This window comes from Hyla sarda, assembly GCF_029499605.1.
Source record: "Hyla sarda isolate aHylSar1 chromosome 1 unlocalized genomic scaffold, aHylSar1.hap1 SUPER_1_unloc_24, whole genome shotgun sequence".
In the NCBI taxonomy this organism is placed as follows: domain Eukaryota; kingdom Metazoa; phylum Chordata; class Amphibia; order Anura; family Hylidae; genus Hyla; species Hyla sarda.
In genome coordinates, this window is record NW_026607586.1 from 232,780 (window position 1) to 253,757 (window position 20,978).

General features: G+C 44.8%; 1 protein-coding gene across 1 annotated transcript; it reads right to left on the minus strand.

The window, feature by feature from the left end:
* Positions 1 to 62: 62 nt before the first annotated feature.
* On the minus strand, positions 63 to 17,673 carry LOC130298137 (oocyte zinc finger protein XlCOF7.1-like). The gene is made up of 5 exons (XM_056551046.1): positions 17,477 to 17,673; positions 15,921 to 16,047; positions 15,773 to 15,837; positions 15,225 to 15,606; positions 63 to 1,440 (listed from the first exon to the last, which is right to left on the minus strand). Exons 1-5 carry the CDS (start codon positions 17,534 to 17,536, stop codon positions 512 to 514), a joined length of 1,563 nt encoding a protein of 520 aa, XP_056407021.1. The 5' UTR covers positions 17,537 to 17,673; the 3' UTR covers positions 63 to 511.
* Between the last annotated feature and the right edge of the window lie 3,305 nt (positions 17,674 to 20,978).

The window sequence follows — 20,978 nt, forward strand, 5'->3', positions numbered from 1 at the left end:
ATATAAGAATAATAAATAATATAAGAAAGAAAACTTTTATTAACAATTGGTAACAAGTTTGGAGATGCAGTATATCAGGGGTCTCAAACTGGTGGCCCTCCAGATGTTGTATAACTTTAACTCCCAGCATGCCAGGACATGCCCGGACAGCCGTTGGCTGCAGATAACCGTTGTCGGACATGTTAAGGAATTTAACCAATTCCTTCAGGTACATTTGCTGTTCTTATGACTTTTAAGTGTTGCTTTCTCAGTAAAACATTTCCCGCATTCCGAGCATGAAAATGGCTTCTCTACGGTGTGAGAGAGATGATAAACAAAACTTGATTTCCCAGTAAAACATTTTCCACATTCAGAAACTGTAAATGGCTTCTTCCCTGTGTGTTTTTTTGATGATGAATAAGCCTTGATTTCATAGTATAACATTTTCCACATTCTGAACATGAAAATGCCTTCTCTTTTGTGTGTTTTTTGATGATAAACAATACTTAATTTCTTGTTGATATATATTGATCTAAATTGGCTTATTCCCTGTGTGAATTCTTCGATGTCTGATAAGATTTGATTTATCAGCAAAACATTTTCCACATTCTGAGCATGAAAATGGCTTCTCTCCTATGTGAGTTCTTTGATGTACAACAAGGTTTGATTTCTGAGTAAAACATTTCCCACACTCTGCACATGAAAATGGCTTCTCCTCTGTGTGACTTCTTTGATGATGTTGAAGAAGATTTGATTTGTGAGAGAAACATTTCCCACATTCTGAACATAAAAATGGCTTCTCCCCAGTGTGAGCTCTCTGATGTTTAACAAGATATGATTTCCTAATAAAGCATTTTCCACATTCTGAACATGAAAATGGCTTCTCCCCTGTGTGAGTTTTTTGATGTTGAACAAGATTTGTTTTCTTAGTAAAGCATTTTCCACATTCTGAGCATGAAAATGGCTTCTCTTCTGTGTGAGTTCTTTGATGTACAGCAAGATCTGATTTATAAGTATAACAGTTTGCACATTCTGAACATGAAAATGGCTTCTCCCCTGTGTGAGTTCTTTGATGTCTAATAAGACTTGGCTGCTGAGTAAAACATTTCCCACATTCTGAACATGAAAATGGCTTCTCTCCTGTGTGAGTTCTTTGATGCTGAATAAGATTTGATTTCTGTGTAAAATATTTCCCACATTCTGAGCATGAATATGTTTTTTTTCCTGTATGAGCTCGTTGATTTCCAACACCCCTTCTGTGACTTTTATTTTGCTGAACATCCTGTGATGAGTGAGAAGACAGGACCTGTATATAAGGATGAGATGACAGATCTTGGCTGTGAAGGGCTGAGGGTGTATCTGGGATAATGGAATGTTCTTCATATGTATCTTGTGTGATATCATCATCTGCTTTATAATCTGAAGATATAAGATTCTCCTCTGATCTCCTGCTACAAGAATCTGCAGAGAATAACACAGATTATATTATCAGTATTAACCCCTTAACAACCCAGGAAATTTAAGCTTTCCTTTAAGAGCCAAAACTCTTATTTTGCCATAACTTATTTTGCGGCGCCGATCCTTCATTCACTGTGCGGTACAATTATTTCTCCGGTGAATACGATCACAAGGATACTCAGTTTGCATAGTTTTTGTTACACTTTACTACCTTGTAACCCCTTAAAGGGGCACTCCACTGCTCCAGCATTCAAAACATTTTGTTACGAACGCTGGGCTCGGGCGTCGTGATGTCATGACCACACCCCTCGTAATGTCAAGCCACGCCCTATCAATGTAAGTCTACTGGAGGGGCGGGCTGCGGGGGGATTGGGGGGCGGTGATGCTGGGAGTCAAAGAATGGTGGGATTACTTTTACTATACTAGTATCTGGTGAAACATACTGGGAGTAGTAGTTTTGGGTTGGTCAGCTGCAGAGCCATAGGCCGCATCAGAGCATGCTGGGTGATGTAGTTAAAAACTTCAGCTCCCAGCATTCCTTGACACAGCTTCTGGCTTTGCAGCTGTTCCAAAACTACAACTCCCAGCATGTTGTACCATGACCTATACTACTATATAGTAGAGGTGCACCGAAATGAAAATTTCAGAACCGAAACGAAACCGAAATAAAAAAAAATGTCCGGCCGAAACCGATACCGCTACCGAAAATGACTTCTCCCCGTCTTCTGGTAAAATGCAGCGCTCCGCTCATTAGATTAGATTAGATTCCCCCACATTAGATTGCCAGCTCCCCCACATTAGGTTGGGAGTTCCCCCACATTAGTAGGCAGCTCCCCCACAATAGTAGGCAGCTCCCCCGCAATAGTAGGCAGCTCCCCCGCAATAGTAGGCAGCTCCCCCGCAATAGTAGGCAGCTCCCCCGCAATAGTAGGCAGCTCCCCCACAACAGTAGGCAGGTTCCCAAATTAGGTCAGCATTTCCCCCACAATAGTAGGCAGCTCCCCCCAACAATAGTAGGCAGCTCCCCCCACATTTTTAGGCAGCTCCCCCCCACATTAGGTCAGCAGTTCCCCCACAATAGTAGGCAGGTTCCCCACAATAGTAGGCAGTTCCCCCACATTTGTTGGCAGCTCCCCCCACATTTGTAGGCAGCTCCCCCCCACAATATTAGGCAGCTCCCCCCCCCCACAATATTAGGCAGCTCCCCCCAACAATATTAGGCAGCTCCCCCCCAACAATATTAGACAGCTCCCCCCCAACAATATTAGGCAGCTCCCCCCACAATATTAGGCAGCTCCCCCCACAATATTAGGCAGCTCCCCCCAACAATATTAGGCAGCTCCCCCCCCCCACAATATTAGGCAGCTCCCCCCCTCCCACAATATTAGGCAGCTCCCCCCCCCCCCCACAATATTAGGCAGCTCCCCCCAACAATATCAGGCAGTTCCCTCCAACAATATTAGGCAGCTCCCCCGCCAATATTAGGCAGCTCCCCCCCACAATAGTAGGCAGCTCCCCCCACCCCACAGACATACAGCTTCCAGCCATATACAGTGTATGGCTGGAGGCTGTATGTCTGTACTGCTGCCCCCACAGTGTTCCGGTCACCGCTCCTCCGGCCCGGGGTCACATCTACTGCTATGGCATATGGACCATAGCAGTAGGTGCCGGTGCCGGGACCGGAGGAGCGGTGACCGGAATACTGAAGAAGATGACGCGGTCACTTACCAGGCCCCGGCCGGCGTGCGTTCTCCTGCGACAATCCTGCGGTCCTCCTGCGTCTCTATGGTTGTCAGTGACGTCCCGTGCGTACGACCATAGAGGCGGAGAAACGAAGGACCGAAGGAGGATCGCGGGAGGATCGCAGGAGGACGCCGGGGAATGGTGAGTGACCGCCGGACATCCTTATGTCCCGAAAAGATTTTTCGGGACACAGGGATGTCCGGGATAGTATTAGGAATACTTCTTTTTATGTGCCCGGGCCGGCTCCTGTGTGTGGCTGCAGGCGGGGGCCGGCCAGAGCATATAAAAACTAATACTGGATACTAAAAACCAGGGGGCCTCCAGCTGTTGTGAAACTACAACTCCCACCATGCCCGGACAGACTTTGCCAGTCCGGGTATGCTGGGAGTTGTAGTTTCACAACAGCTGGATGCCCCCTGGTTTTTAGTATACAGTATTAGTTTTTATATGCTCTGGTCGGCCCCCGCCTGCAGCCACACACGGGAGCCGGCCCGGGCACATAAAAAGAAGTATTCCTAATCCTATACCGGAGAGCGCAACCCCCCCCCCCCCCCCCCCAGATGTTGCGGCCGGCACCCCCTGCACCGCCCACGAGTGCCTCTGCCACTGGCAGTGTTTGTATATTGTGCTGTGGGCGGGCAGGGGGGTCATTATCGGCACTTTTTTAGTTTTTTCGGCATTTTGCCGAAATAGCTATTTTCGGCCGATATGTATCGGCCGCCGATATATCGGTGCATCCCTACTATATAGTGCAACATGCTGGGAGTTGTAGTTTTGCAGCAGGCAGAGAGCCTTAGGTTTCAGATCACTAATTTATAGCATAAAAAGTAGTAAATAAAATATTTTAAAAAAATAGGAACAAATGTGAAATAGCCCCTCCCCTAATAAAAGTGTGATTACACCCCCCCCCCTTCATTTTCCCATTTTTGGAATAAAATAATGTAATTATTCAAATTATTCATCCCTTTTATTCCTTTATCACAACAAAATCCTGATGTCCCGATCAGCTGAGAGGACGGTGGGAGGGCCCTTACCTGCCTCCTCGTCGTCTGATCAGTGTTCTATTGCTCCAAGCCTGAAGCAGCAGAGCACTGATAACAATGATCAATGTTATGGCATAGCACTGATCAGTATATACAATCAGAAGATTACATGTAATAGTCCCCTATGGGGGCAAAAAAAAGAAAGTTAATAAATGTGAATAAGCCCCTCCCCTAATAAAAGTTTGAATCCCCCCATTTCCATTTTTCTTAAATAAAATAATGTAATTTCAAAAATAATAAATCCCATTTGGTACCGATGCGTGCATAAATGTCTGAACGATTAAAAAATAAGGTTATACTCCTAAATACATCCTGCAGGCCCTAGCTACTACAAGGTAAGTACATTGACTAATATTATATTATAAGATAGTACACCAAAAAAGAATACTAGCCCAAATTAAGAATCACCAATTATAGGCAAATCAAGCAAATCTTTATTGAAAAAAATACATACCGTATAAAATTTTTAGCCTAAGGTCTTATACGCCGATAAGCCGCTGCAGTTCAATGATTTAAAGCACTGCCGGCTTCTCTGCCCCTGCCTGTCCTGGGGTCTAGAGCCCTGCTGCCAGCCCTTCTCTCCCCCTACCCGTTCTCTCCCCCTGACTATCGGTGCCGGGGATGGGGGAGGCAACGGGGCAGCGGCGCCGACAGACAGGGGGAGAGAAGGGGCAGCGCCACCCATTGCCGGCGCCGCTGCCCCGTTGCCTCCCCCATCCCCGGTTGTATAATTACCTGTTGCCGGGGTCGGGTCCGCGCTGCTTCCGGCCTCTGGTGTGCATCCCCTGCGTCGTTGCTATGCGCTGCGCAATGATGAGTGACGTCACTCGTCATTGCGCCGCGCCGTGCAGTGCATAGCAACGACGCAGGGGATGCACACCGGAGGCCGGAAGCAGCGCAGACCCGACCCCGGCAACAGGTAATTATACAACCGGGGATGGGGGAGGCAACGGCGCCAGCAATGGGTGCCGCTGCCCCTTCTCTCCCCCTGGCTGTCGGCGCCGCTTCTCTCCCCCTGGCTATCGGCGACGGCAATGGGGCGCCGGCAATGGGGCGCCAGCAATGGGGCGCCAGCACAGATAGTCAGGGGGAGAGAACGGGCAGCGGCGCACATAGCCAGCGGGAGAGAAGGGCCGGCAGCAGGGCTCTAGACCCCAGGAAAGGCAGGGGGAGAGAAGCGGGCAGCGACGGCCCCTCTCCCCCTGCCTTTCCTGGGGGTGTATCGGGGTATACACGCGCACACACGCACCCTCATTTTAACAAGGATATTTGGGTAAAAAACTTTTTTTTACCCAAATATCCTTGGTAAAATGAGGGTGCGTGTTATAGGCCGGTGGTATACCCCGATAAATACGGTACATAAAAACATATGTTTACAAGATGGCACAAGAGGATAACACCATGGAAGGCATGTAGGTGGGAAGGAGGTAAGTAGTACTCAGAATCAGTAACAGAACAGATCACTGATGCTGGAGTATACAGTATCAGCACAAAGTGAACAATATAGTAAGCCAGTACCAAGTAGTATGATGAACCTTACCCAAATATATGCCGAACCCCTACATATGTTTCGCTTCCATGGTGTTATCCTCTTGTGCCATCTTCTTGTAAACATTTGTTTTTATGTACGTATTTTTTTCAATAAAGATTTGCTTGATTTGCCTATAAATGGTGATTGTTATTTTGGGCTAGTATTATTCTTTTTTGGTGTACTAACAAACTGCACGGTCGATGGTGTACACGTAAAAAAATACCAAAAGTCCAAAATTGTGCATTTTTGGTCACTTCATATACCATAAAAATATATATGAATTGCGATAAAAGTCCCATCAAAACAAAAATGGTACCGATAAAAACTACAGACCACGGCGCAAAAAATGACTCATACAGCTGTGTATACGGAAATAAGAGTTATGGAGCTCAGAAGAGGACAATTTTAACCCTTTAACGACCACAGATGTAAATGTACGTCCTGGTGCAGTGGTACTTCCCGCACCAGGACGTATATTTACATCCTGAGTATGACCGCAAGCATTGGAGCGGTGCTCGCGTCATACACAGCTGGTCCCGCCGGTAATGGCCGACATCCGTGATCGCATGATCTGCATTGCATCTGCAGCGGTGCGCATGTTAAACTGTATGATTGGATCGCCCACAGCGCTGCCACGGGGATCTGATCATCCATAATGGCGGACAGAGGTCCCCTCCCCTGCCTCCATCTCCCGGCGTCTCCTGCTCTGGTCTGACATCGAGCAGACCAAAGCAGTAGATAGCCGATAATACTGATCAGTGCTATGTCCTATACATAGCACTGAACAGTATTAGCAATCGAAAGACTGCAATAAATAGTCCCATGTGGGGACTATTAAAGTGTAAAAAAAAATGTGAAAAAAATCCCCTCCCCCAATAAAAATAAATATTGTCCCTTTTTCCCATTTTACCCCCAAAGAGCGTAAAATTTTATTTTTTATAAACATATTTGGTATCGCCGCATGCGTAAATGTCCGAACTATCAAAATATAATGTTAATGATCCCATACGGTGAACGGCGTAAACGTAAAAAAATAGTTTAAAAATGCAGCTTTTTTTGTCACATTTTATTAAAAATAAATATATAAAAAGTGATCTAAAAGTTTTAAATAAAAGTACAGATGACAGCGCAAAAAAATTAACCCTCATACCGCCCCATATAGGGAAAAATGAAAAAGTTATAGGTGGTCAAAATAGGGCGATTTTTTTTATTACTGATTCTGTACAAAAAGTTTAAGATTTCTTTTAAGCTATACAAAAATATAATGTATCATGGGTATCATTTTAACCCCTTAAGGACTCAGCGTTTTTCAGTTTTTGCATTTTCGTTTTTTCCTCCTACCCTTTAAAAATCATAACCCTTTCAATTTTCCACCTAAAATTCCATATGATGCCTTATTTTTTGCGCCATCAATTCTACTTTGTAGTGACATTAGTCATTTTACCCAAAAATCAACGGTGAAACGGAAAAAAAAATCATTGTGCAACAAAATTGAAGAAAAAACACCATTTTGGGGGCTTCCGTTTCTACGCCGTGCATATTTCGGTAAAAATGACACCTTCTCTTTATTCTGTAGGTCCATACGGTTAAAATGATCCCCTACTTATATAGGTTGGATATTGTCGCACTTCTGAATAAAATCATAACTACATGCAGGAAAATGTATACGTTTAAAATTGTCATCTTCTGACTCCTATAACTTTTTTATTTTTCCACGTACAGGGCGGTATGAGGACTCATTTTTTGCGCCGTGATCTGAAGTTTTTATCGGTACCATTTTTGGTTTGATCGGACTTTTTGATCACTTTTTATTCATTTCTTAATGGTATAAAAAGTGACCAAAATACGCTTTTTTGGACTTTGGATTTTTTTTACGTGTACGCCATTGACTGTGCGGTTTAATTAACAATATATTTTTATAGTTCGGACATTTACGCACGCGGCGATACCACATATGTTTATTTTTATTTACACAGTTTTATTTTTTTTAATGGAAAAAGGGGGGTGATTCAAACTTTTATTAGGGAAGGGGTTAAATGACCTTTATTAACACTTTTTTTTTACTTTTTTTTTGCAGTGTTATAGCTCCAATAGGGACCTATAACACTGCACACACTGATCTCTTATACTGATCATTGTTATCCCATAGGGACCTATAACACTGCACACACTGATCTCTCATCCTGATCACAGGCGTGTATTAACACGCCTGTGATCAGTGTTATGGGCGCTTGACTGCTCCTGCCTGGATCTCCGGCACGGAGCAGTCATTCGTCGATCGGACACCGAGGAGGCAGGTAAGGGCCCTCCCGGTGTCCTGTAAGCTGTTCGGGATGCTGCGATTTCATAGCGGCGGTCCCAAACAGCCCGACTGAGCAGCTGGGATACTTTCACTTTCGCTTCAGATGCGGCGGTCAGCTTTGATCGGCGCGTCTGAAGGGTTAATACAGGGCATCACCGCAATCGGTGATGTCCTGTATTAGCCGAGGGTCCCGGCCGTTGATGGCCACCGGGACCGCCGCAATATGACACAGGGTCACCATGTGACCCCCCAGCATATCGGGGGAGATGGCCCAGGACGTAAATATACGTCCTGCGTCGTTAAGGAGTTAATCATATTGACCCACAGAATAAAGAACACATGTCATTTTTACCGTAAAGTGTTCAGTGTGAAAACAAAACCCTCCAAAATGTGCAAAATTGTGGTTTTCATTTAAATTTCCTCCCTAAGAAATAGTTTTTTGGGTTCGCCGTATATTTTATGGTAAAACGAGAGATGTCATTACAAAGTACAATTGGTGACGCAAAAAACAAGCCCTTATATGGGTCTGTAGATGGAAATATATAAGAGTTACGGATTTTAGAAGGCGAGGAGGAAAAAACGAAAACGCAAAAATAAAATTGCCCTGGTCCTTAAGGTTAAAATGGGCTTGGTCCTTAAGGGGTTAAACATATTAATGTTGGTCCATGAATTTTTTAAAGTAGTAACATTTTAATAAAGCCTATTTAACTTGGGTATCCTTATAACCGTATGGACCTACAGAATAAAGATAAGGTGTTATTTTTACTGAAAAGTGCACTGCGTAGGAACGGAAGCCCCCAAAAGTTACAAATTGTCGATTTTTTATTTACACACAAACAATTTTTTTGTTTTGCCGCAGATTATGTTATAAAATAATTGATAGTGACGCAAAAAACAACAAGCCTCATATGGGTCTGTAGGTGCAAAAGTGAACGCATTATGATTTTTAGAAGGGGAGAAGGAAAAAAATGAAAGCGCAAAAACAAGAACTTCCTGTGTATTATACAGCAGCTGATAAGTACTGGAAGGATTAGAATTTTATAATAGAACTAATTTACAAATCTGTATAATTTTATGGCACCAGATGATTTTTTTAAAATATTTTTCCACCAGAGTACCCCTTTAAGGTGAAAATGGGCTTAACCCCTTTAGGACTCAGCGTTTTTCCACTTTCGTTTTTCTCTCCTCACCTTTTAAAAATTTTGCACCTACAGACCCATATTAGGCTTGTTTTTTGTGCCACCAATTGTACTTTGTAATTTCAACAATCATTTTACCCAAAAATCTATGGTGAAACCAAGGAAAAAAACGCCATTTTGTAACTTTTGGGGCTTCCGTTTCTATACAGTAAATTTTTCGGTAAATATGACCCCTTCTCTTTATTCTGTAGGTCCATACGATTAACATGATACCCTACTTTTTTTTTTTTTTTAATCATTATTTATAATTTGCAGCTTACAAAATAAGGGAGGAACTCCTCCTGTCAGATATTCAATAGAGATGAGCGAACTTACAGTAAATTCGATTCGTCACGAACTTCTCGGCTCAGCAGTTGATGACTTATCCTGCGTAAATTAGTTCAGCTTTCCGCTGCTCCGGTGGGCTGGCAAAGGTGGATACATTCCTAGGAAAGAGTCTCCTAGGACTGTATCCACCTTTTCCAGCCCACGGGAGCACCTGAAAGCTGAACTAATTTACGCAGGAAAAGACATCAACTGCCGAGCCGAGAAGTTCGTGACGAATCGAATTTACTGTAAATTCGCTCATCTCTAATATTCAACATTATACATTAAAGGGGTTATCCAGGAAAAAACTTTTTTTATATATCAACTGGCTCCAGAAAGTTAAACTGATTTGAAAATTACTTCTATTAAAAAATCTTAATCCTTTCAGTACTTATGAGCTTCTGAAGTTAAGGTTGTTCTTTTCTGTCTAAGTGCTCTCTGATGACACTTGTCTCGGGAACCGCCCAGTTTAGAAGAGGCTTGCTATGGGGATTTGCTTCTAAACTGGGCGGTTCCCGAGACATGTGTTATATATATATATATATATACATATATATAAAAAGTTTTTCCTAGATAACCTCTTTAACTATCTCGGGCAGCTCCATAATAAATGTATCTGATCTGCTTTTTCTGAATCCCATCTATTGCAGTTGCTCGTCCTTCTTATACCTTATATCTTTCCCATAAAACATGGAGTATAATAGAGTCTATATACAATATTAAATTATTTCGTACATTATCCCAATTTATTATTTTACTGGAACCAATCTCCTCTCGCCATTGCTGGGAACTCCTATGGACCAGTTTATTTTTAGGCAAGTTTATCAGGACTTTATACCCATATGATTTACCCTTTTCCCTAATTTTCCCATCCATAATGTTCCTTATAATCTCAGGATAATTGAGTGAATATAACCTCCTTTGTCAATAAATTCAAGAAACGCTTTTTTCAAACCAGCGTATTGCAGCCATCCGCCCTCTTTTATATTAAATTCTTCTTTCAATTCCGTTCATTTCTTGAAATGACTTCTCTCCCAAATATCTTTTATTCTAACGCCCCTTATACTTCTCAATAAACGTAACTTTCCCACCGCTTCCAATTCGGGTATATTTAAATTGTCCAGTAGTAGTGCCTCGTCCATTATCCCTTTTATTTCCATCTCATTCCTAATTACTCTCCATGTTTGGACCAGACTCTTACCCATCAACAACCTCTTCCATTCACCTTCTTCTATCTTCCCTGACTGTAACAGCTGAAAGATATCTGGGAACTCGCACCGGACAATACAAAACCACAGAAATCTCTCCAATTGGTCAAAACATAAACTTGTCCTGCCAAAAAATACTTGTATAAACTTGTAAAGTTTATGTTTTGCCCATTTGGAGAGAATCTGCTTTCTGTGGTTTTGTATTGTCCGGTGCGAGTTCCCAGATATCTTTCAGCTGTTAGAGTCAGGGAAGATAGAAGAAGGTGAATGGAAGAGGTTGTTGATGGGTAAGAGTCTGGTCCAAACGTAATTAGGAATGAGATGGAAATAAAAGGGATAATGGACGAGGCACTACTACTGGACAACTTAAATATACCCGAATTGGAAGCGGTGGGAAAGATAAGTTTATTGAGAAGTATAAGGGGCTTTAGAATGATTCCTACTTATATAGGTTTGATTTTGTCTTCTGGTAAAAATTATATTTACATGCACGAAAATTAATATGTTTAAAATTGTCATCTTCTGACCCCTATTAAACTTTTTATTTTTCTGTGTACAGGGCAGTATGAGGGCTCATTTCCTGCGCCGTGATCTGAAGTTTTTATCGGTACTGTTTTTGTTTTGATCTGACTTTTTGATCGCTTTTTATACATATTTTATGGTATAAAAAGTGCCTATAAATACACTATTTTGGATTTTTTTTTACGTGTACGCCATTGACGATATATTTTTATAGTTCGGACATTTACGCACGCGTCGATACCAGTCAGGCTGTCGGCGATCAGACTGACTGAGCTGCCGGGTAGCATATTTTAAAATTTTTGATGCAGCAATCGACTTTAATCACCGCGTCGAAAGGGTTATAACCGGGCATCACCGTGATTAGTGATGTCCAGTATTAGCCACCGGTCCCAGTTGTTGCTAGGTGCCGGGCCCGACCTGCGTGACCCCGCGTTATAGCATGGGAGTGGGCGCACCCTGCGTCCTTAAGGGGTTAAGGTGATAGTTGTCTGTGAGCAGGTGTTTTATTCAGTATCAGTACGGTAGTATTATCCCGTCATTATATGGTAGTAATGGTAGTGGTCATGGTGCAGTGTAATCATTCATCCCTTGTATAGTGGTGATATTGGTCTGTGTACAGGGGTTTTATTCAGTATCAGTACGGTAGTATTATCCCGTCATTATATGGTAGTTATGGTAGTGGTCATGGTGCAGTGTAATCATTCATCCCTTGTATAGTGGTGATATTGGTCTGTGTACAGGGGTTTTATTCAGTATCAGTACGGTAGTATTATCCCGTCATTATATGGTAGTAATGGTAGTGGTCATGGTGCAGTGTAATCATTCATCCCTTGTATAGTGGTGATATTGGTCTGTGTACAGGGGTTTTATTCAGTATCAGTACGGTAGTATTATCCCGTCATTATATGGTAGTTATGGTAGTGGTCATGGTGCAGTGTAATCATTCATCCCTTGTATAGTGGATGGTGCAGTGTAATCATTCATCCCTTGTATAGTGGTGATATTGGTCTGTGTACAGGGGTTTTATTCAGTATCAGTACGGTAGTATTATCCCGTCATTATATGGTAGTTATGGTAGTGGTCATGGTGCAGTGTAATCATTCATCCCTTGTATAGTGGTGATATTGGTCTGTGTACAGGGGTTTTATTCAGTATCAGTACGGTAGTATTATCCCGTCATTATATGGTAGTAATGGTAGTGGTCATGGTGCAGTGTAATCATTCATCCCTTGTATAGTGGTGATATTGGTCTGTGTACAGGGGTTTTATTCAGTATCAGTACGGTAGTATTATCCCGTCATTATATGGTAGTTATGGTAGTGGTCATGGTGCAGTGTAATCATTCATCCCTTGTATAGTGGATGGTGCAGTGTAATCATTCATCCCTTGTATAGTGGTGATATTGGTCTGTGTACAGGGGTTTTATTCAGTATCAGTACAATAGTATTATTCAGTCTGGATTAGTTTGACTCTTTCAGATGGTTTGAAACCAGGAGGCATGGGGGATGAGGGAGGCATGGGAGGTGAGGGAGGTGAGGGAGGCATGGGAGGTGAGGGAGGCATGGGAGGTGAGGGAGGCATGGGAGGTGAGGGAGACATGGGAGGTGAGGGATGCATGGGAGGTGAGGGAGGCATGGGAGGTGAGGGAGGCATGGGAGGTGAGGGAGGCATGGGGGGTGAGGGAGGCATGGGGGGTGAGGGAGGCATGGGAGGTGAATGAGGCATGGGAGGTGAGGGAGGTGAGGGAGGTGAGGGAGGCATGGGAGGTGAGGGAGGCATGGGAGGTGAGGGAGGCATGGGAGGTGAGGGAGGCATGGGAGGTGAGGGAGGCATGGGAGGTGAGGGAGGCATGGGAGGTGAGGGAGGCATGGGGGGTGAGGGAGGCATGGGGGGTGAGGGAGGCATGGGGGGTGAGGGAGGCATGGGGGGTGAGGGAGGCATGGGAGGTGAATGAGGCATGGGAGGTGAATGAGACATGGGAGGTGAGGGGAGGCATGGGAGGTGAGGGGAGGCATGGGAGGTGAGGGGAGGCATGGGAGGTGAGGGAGGGCATGGGAGGTGAGGGAGGGCATGGGAGGTGAGAGGAGGTGAGGGAGGCATGGGAGGTGAGGGAGGCATGGGAGGTGAGGGAGGCATGGGGAATGAGGGAGGTGAGGGAGGCATGGGAGGTGAGGAAGGCATGGGGGGTGAGGGAGGCATGGGGGATGAGGGAGGCATGGGGGATGAGGGAGACATGGGAGGTGAGGGAGACATGGGAGGTGAGGGGGGCATGGAGGGTGAGGGGGGGCATGGAGGGTGAGGGGGAGCATGGGAGGTGAGGGAGGGCATGGATGGTGAGGGGGGGCATGGGGGGTGAGGGGGGCATGGAGGGTGAGGGGGGCAAGGGAGGTGAGGGAGGCATGGGAGGTGAATGAGACATGGGAGGTGAGGGGGGCATGGGAGGTGAGGGAGGGCATGGGAAGTGAGGGAGGGCATGGGAGGTGAGAGGGGGCATGGGAGGTGAGGGAGGGCATGGGAGGTGAGGGAGGGCATGGGAGGTAAGGGAGACAAGGGAGGCATGGGGGTGAGGGAGGCATGGGGGTGAGGGAGGCATGGGGGTGAGGGAGGCATGGGGGTGAGGGAGGCATGGGAGGTGGTGGGAGAAACGGGAGGTGGGGGGAGACATGGGAGGCATGGGAGGTGGGGGGAGAAACGGGAGGTGAGGTAGACATGGGAGGTGAGGAAGGCACGGGGGGGGGGTGAGGGAGGCATGGAAGGGCATCAAAGGCAAGGCGACAATCTGACAGAAGGCCTCCTCAAGTGGTTCCCAAATGGTGATCTCTCTCTCTCTCTCTCTCTCTGAACCTAGGGTCAATTAGGATGATGAAAGACAAAAGTTCCTCGAGATCTCTGACCACAATCTCATCTTGTATAATATCGGAGAGTCCACGAGAGAACGTGTCCACCAGCGCTTCCTTATCCCAGCACACTTCTGCTGCTAGAATACAGAACTCTATTGAATTCTTGGCCACAGTTCTCGTCCCCTGTTACATGGACATGAGCTGCTCTGCCGCAGAGGGAGAACAGACAGGGAGATTAAAGGTGTACTCCACTGCCCCAGCATTCGGACATTTAGGTCAAAACGCTGGGTGTGGGCTGCGGGGGTCATGATGTCACACCATACCCCCTCAGTGCAAGTCTATGGGAGCGGGTGTGATGGCCTCGTACACATAAGCTGAAATAAATAGAAAGAAAAAAGACCGGGGAACGGCGCCTCTTGTATTACCCTTAAACACAAACAGCAAGTGTAAATGTGGGAGAAACCCACGGCACTTATAGGTGGCTGCTCACCAGATGTAAATAGAAGTAACGCATATCACCCCAAATAGGGGTACTCACTGATGTCCAAAGGAGGGCTGCAAGCCGGAGGTCACAGGCACATACGTCCTGACGTAGTCATCAAACGGAAAATGGAAAAGGACCTCATTCATCCAGGCGCTGCCGGTTAGGTCATCAGGTGCACAAAATGATGCAATGTATACCTTGGAATATTGTATACATGAAAGTTTATTAAAAAATAATAAACAACATACAGATTACGCGTTTCGAGGGTGACTCCCCTCTTCCTCAGATCAGGTGTGCACACCTGATCTGAGGAAGAGGGGAGTCACCCTCGAAACGCGTAATCTGTATGTTGTTTATTATTTTTTAATAAACTTTCATGTATACAATATTCCAAGGTATACATTGCATCATTTTGTGCACCTGATGACCTAATCGTACACATAAGGATATTTCTTGTCCATATTCCAGTTGTAGTATCACATTAGTTTGCATTTTGGGTGAATAGAAGAATATACAGAAGAGACAGGACAGAGAGATTAAAGAATTCTACACAATTATTACAGCAGAAGAATCTGTGACTCTGCTCTATATTAAGTTGTTACTACTCACCTGGGCGGTTACCTGTAGGAATGTCCTCCTTATACTGCTCATCACCGCTCACATCTGTCTCTTCTTCTTCTTCTTCCTTTATGACTGTAGCATTAATATTGTTCAGATCTTTTCCTGTTGGAATGTCCTCGTTATACTGCTCATGGCCGCTTACATCTGTCTCTTCTTCTTCCTTTATGTCTGTAGTATTAATATAGATCAGCTCTTTCCCTGTAGGAATATCCTCCTTATACTGCTCATCACCGCTCACATCTGTCTCTTCTTCCTTTATGTCTGCAGCATTAATATAGATCAGATCTTTTCCTGTAGGAATGTTCTCCTTATACTGCTCATCACCACTCACATCTGCCTCTGGAGCATTAATGTTGTTCAGATCTTCTCCCTGAGTCATAAAATGTGGAAGAAATATTGTAAAAGTCATCAGACAGTAGAAGAAGTCATGTGAGATGTTATAGATGAGCAGGAGATGAGGAGTCATGGAGGGTGAGGGGACTGACCACAAGAGCTTCACATCCCTTCTATAGATCATAGGGAATATCTCCATCTACCTGATCATCCTGTGGAAGAAGAGGACGGGGACACCTCTCGGGTGCTGTTCTCTTACTGGATCTGACTGTAGGGAACACATACAGAGACTGAATTAATTCTTTACATACAAATAATGAGAGGACGTGTGTATATAGTCATGTCTATTACCTGGTGAAGTGAGGAGCTGCTGATCCTCCATCATGACCTGATCCTTGTACTGATCCTTGTGTCCTTCTACATACTCCCACTCCTCCATGGAGAAATAGACCGCCACGTCCTGACACCTTATAGGAACCTGACACACAATGATACAGTCATCACCCCGACCCCTCCAGTGGTGTTACTGTATAATGTCCCAGCATTCCCAGCAGTGTCACCTCTCCAGTCATCACCAGACCCCTCCATTACTGTATAATGTCCCAGCAGTGTCACCTCTCCAGTCATCACCAGACCCCTCCATTACTGTATAATGTCCCAGCAGGGTCACCTCTCCAGTCATCACCAGACCCCTCCATTACTGTATAATGTCCCAGCAGTGTCACCTCTCCAGTCATCACCAGACCCCTCCATTACTGTATAATGTCCCAGCAGGGTCACCTCTCCAGTCATCACCAGACCCCTCCATTACTGTATAATGTCCCAGCATTCCCAGCAGTGTCACCTCTCCAGTCATCACCAGACCCCTCCATTACTGTATAATGTCCCAGCATTCCCAGCAGTGTCACCTCTCCAGTCATGACCAGACCCCTCCATTACTGTATAATGTCCCAGCAGTGTCACCTCTCCAGTCATCACCAGACCCCTCCATTACTGTATAATGTCCCAGCAGTGTCACCTCTCCAGTCATCACCAGACCCCTCCATTACTGTATAATGTCCCAGCATTGCCAGCAGTGTCACCTCTCCAGTCATCACCAGACCCCTCCATTACTGTATAATGTCCCAGCAGTGTCACCTCTCCAGTCATCACCAGACCCCTCCATTACTGTATAATGTCCCAGCAGTGTCACCTCTCCAGTCATCACCAGACCCCTCCATTACTGTATAATGTCCCAGCAGTGTCACCTCTCCAGTCATCACCAGACCCCTCCATTACTGTATAATGTCCCAGCAGGGTCACCTCTCCAGTCATCACCAGACCCCTCCATTACTGTATAATGTCCCAGCAGGGTCACCTCTCCAGTCATCACCAGACCCCTCCATTACTGTATAATGTCCCAGCAGGGTCACCTCTCCAGTCATCACCAGACCCCTCCATTACTGTATAATGTCCCAGCAGTGTCACCTCTCCAGTCATCACCAGACCCCTCCATTACTGTATAATGTCCCAGTAGTGTCACCTCTCCAGTCATCACCAGACCCCTCCATTACTGTATAATGTCCCAGCAGTGTCACCTCTCCAGTCATCACCAGACCCCTCCATTACTGTATAATGTCCCAGCAGTGTCACCTCTCCAGTCATCACCAGACCCCTCCATTACTGTATAATGTCCCAGCAGTGTCACCTCTCCAGTCATCACCAGACCCCTCCATTACTGTATAATGTCCCAGCAGGGTCACCTCTCCAGTCATCACCAGACCCCTCCATTACTGTATAATGTCCCAGCAGTGTCACCTCTCCAGTCATCACCAGACCCCTCCATTACTGTATAATGTCCCAGCAGTGTCACCTCTCCAGTCATCACCAGACCCCTCCATTACTGTATAATGTCCCAGCAGGGTCACCTCTCCGGTCAGCAGCTCCATCATGTTTTTGATGAGTTCTAGAATCTTCTGTTCATCCATTTCCTCATATATCAGGGAGTGAGGTGGGGGCCCCGGTATTGGGCTCAGGGTTCTTCCCCATCCTTCACACACAGGGGCCCGACAGCGCCCACTAGAGGACTTCTTCACTACTGTGTAATCCTGTGTATGGAGAGATACATTAATATCACTACATAAATTCCCAGAATCCCTCACCTCTCCAGTCATATCCATCTGTTATTACATAGATAAGAATGAGGTCATGTGACATCACTCCCAGAATCCCTCACCTCTCCAGTCATATCCATCTGTTATTACATAGATAAGAATGAGGTCATGTGACATCACTCCCAGAATCCCTCACCTCTCCAGTCATATCCATCTGTTATTACATAGATAAGAATGAGGTCATGTGACATCACTCCCAGAATCCCTCACCTTTTCAGTCATATCCATCTTTTATTACATTGATAAGAATGAGGTCATGTGATATCACTCCCAGAATCCCTCACCTCTCCGGTCATATCCATCTTTTATTACATAGATAAGAATGAGGTCATGTGACATCACTCCCAGAATCCCTCACCTCTCCAGTCAGCCGGAAGAGTATCTGTAGGGTGAGGTTTATGATCCTGTCGGCCATCTTGTTCCTGTCTCTCTCCATGGTTGATGGGTCATCCATGAGAATTCTCTTATATAGAAGATATCAGCAGAGGATCCTGGATTGGAGAAACCTGAAGGGAAGAAGAGGAGACGATGAGAAATGGCGGCTGCTAATAGAAACAACAACAGAGAAAGAAAGAGACAAATACACAGAAAGTTCTGGATCTTGTGATCTTCTTCCTTGTGGACCTGAAGGGGTTAATAGTAATGTCCCCTCCCCCAGCGCTCCTGATGTCACCACAACCGTATATACCTCCACCTGCAGACTGTACAGGAGCCGTGTGCTTACAGGACCTGCGATGATGTCACCGTCATGTGATCAGTCACATGGAGGAGGAGGAGTCACATGATCAGGGGCTGCTGCTCTAGGCTCATCTGCTCAGTGAATGCAGGACTCTGCTGTGCTGGTTGTGATCGCTGCTGGATGAGCTGAAGTTATGTGTATGCAGCAGAGCTGTGTGTGTGTGATGTGCGTGGTGCAGAGCTGTGTATGTGTGTGTTATATATGTCTGCAGCAGAGCTGTGTGTAATGTGCATGTAGCTGAGCTGTATGTGTACACAGTAGAGCTGTATATGTGTAATGTACATGTAGCTGAGCTGTATGTGTACACAGTAGAGCTGTATATGTGTAATGTGCATGTAGCTGAGCTGTATGTGTACACAGTAGTGCTGTATATGTGTAATGTACATGTAGCAGAGCTGTATGTGTACACAGTAGAGCTGTATATGTGTAATGTGCATGTAGCTGAGCTGTGTGTACACAGTAGTGCTGTATATGTGTAATGTACATGTAGCTGAGCTGTATGTGTACACAGTAGTGCTGTATATGTGTAATGTACATGTAGCTGAGCTGTATGTGTACACAGTAGAGCTGTATAGGTGTAATGTGCATGTAGCTGAGCTGTATGTGTACACAGTAGAGTTGTATATGTGTAATGTACATGTAGCTGAGCTGTATGTGTACACAGTAGATCTGTATATGTGTAATGTACATGTAGCTGAGCTGTATGTGTACACAGTAGTGCTGTATATGTGTAATGCGCATGTAGCTGAGCTGTATGTGTACACAGTAGAGCTGTATATGTGTAATGCGCATGTAGCTGAGCTGTATGTGTACACAGTAGAGCTGTATATGTGTAATGTACATGTAGCTGAGCTGTATGTGTACACAGTAGAGCTGTATATGTGTAATGTACATGTAGCTGAGCTGTATGTGTACACAGTATAGCTGTATATGTGTAATGTACATGTAGCTGAGCTGTATGTGTACACAGTAGAGCTGTATATGTGTAATGTGCATGTAGCTGAGCTGTATGTGTACACAGTAGAGCTGGATATGTGTAATGTGCATGTAGCTGAGCTGTATGTGTACACAGTAGAGCTGTATGTGTAATGTACATGTAGCTGAGCTGTATGTGTACTCAGTAGAGCTGTATATGTGTAATGTGCATGTAGCTGAGCTGTATGTGTACACAGTAGAGCTGTATATGTGTAATGTGCATGTAGCTGGGCTGTATGTGTACACAGTAGAGCTGTATATGTGTAATGTGCATGTAGCTGAGCTGTATGTGTACACAGTAGAGCTGTATATGTGTAATGTGCATGTAGCTGAGCTGTATGTGTACACAGTAGAGCTGTATATGTGTAATGTACATGTAGCGGAGCTGTATGTGTACACAGTAGAGCTGTATATGTGTAATCTACATGTAGCTGAGCTGTATGTGTACACAGTAGAGCTGTATATGTGTAATCTACATGTAGCTGAGCTGTATGTGTACACAGTAGAGCTGTATATGTGTAATGTGCATGTAGCTGAGCTGTATGTGTACACAGTAGAGCTGTATATGTGTAATGTGCATGTAGCTGAGCTGTATATGTACACAGTAGAGCTGTATATGTGTAATGTGCATGTAGCTGAGCTGTATGTGTACACAGTAGAGCTGTATATGTGTAATGTGCATGTAGCTGAGCTGTATGTGTACACAGTAGAGCTGTATATGTGTAATGTGCATGTAGCTGAGCTGTATGTGTACACAGTAGAGCTGTATATGTGTAATGTACATGTAGCTGAGCTGTATGTGTACACAGTAGAGCTGTATATGTGTAATGTACATGTAGCTGAGCTGTATGTGTACACAGTAGAGCTGTATATGTGTAATGTACATGTAGCTGAGCTGTATGTGTACACAGTAGAGCTGTATATGTGTAATGTGCATGTAGCTGAGCTGTATGTGTACACAGTAGAGCTGTATATGTGTAATGTGCATGTAGCTGGGCTGTATGTGTACACAGTAGAGCTGTATATGTGTAATGTACATGTAGCTGAGCTGTATGTGTACACAGTAGAGCTGTATATGTGTAATGTACATGTAGCTGAGCTGTATGTGTACACAGTAGAGCTGTATATGTGTAATGTACATGTAGCTGAGCTGTATGTGTACACAGTAGAGCTGTATATGTGTAATGTACATGTAGCTGGGCTGTATGTGTACACAGTAGAGCTGTATATGTGTAATGTACATGTAGCTGAGCTGTATGTGTACACAGTAGAGCTGTATATGTGTAATGTACATGTAGCTGAGCTGTATGTGTACACAGTAGAGCTGTATATGTGTAATGGACATGTAGCTGAGCTGTATGTGTACACAGTAGAGCTGTATATGTGTAATGTACATGTAGCTGAGCTGTATGTGTACACAGTAGAGCTGTATATGTGTAATGTACATGTAGCTGAGCTGTATGTGTACACAGTAGAGCTGTATATGTGTAATGTACATGTAGCGGAGCTGTATGTGTACACAGTAGAGCTGTATATGTGTAA

What these genes read in the sequence shown, in the direction of transcription:
- LOC130298137 (XM_056551046.1), bottom strand. Translation starts at nt 17,536, where the DNA reads ATGGATGAACAGAAGATTCTAGAACTCATCAAAAACATGATGGAGCTG. An exon ending in TTCTTCCACAGGATGATCAG is followed by an intron (nt 15,607 to 15,772) that starts GTAGATGGAGAT and finishes TTTATGACTCAG; the next exon opens with GGAGAAGATCTGAACAACAT. An exon ending in TCCTACAGGTAACCGCCCAG is followed by an intron (nt 1,441 to 15,224) that starts GTGAGTAGTAAC and finishes TATTCTCTGCAG; the next exon opens with ATTCTTGTAGCAGGAGATCA.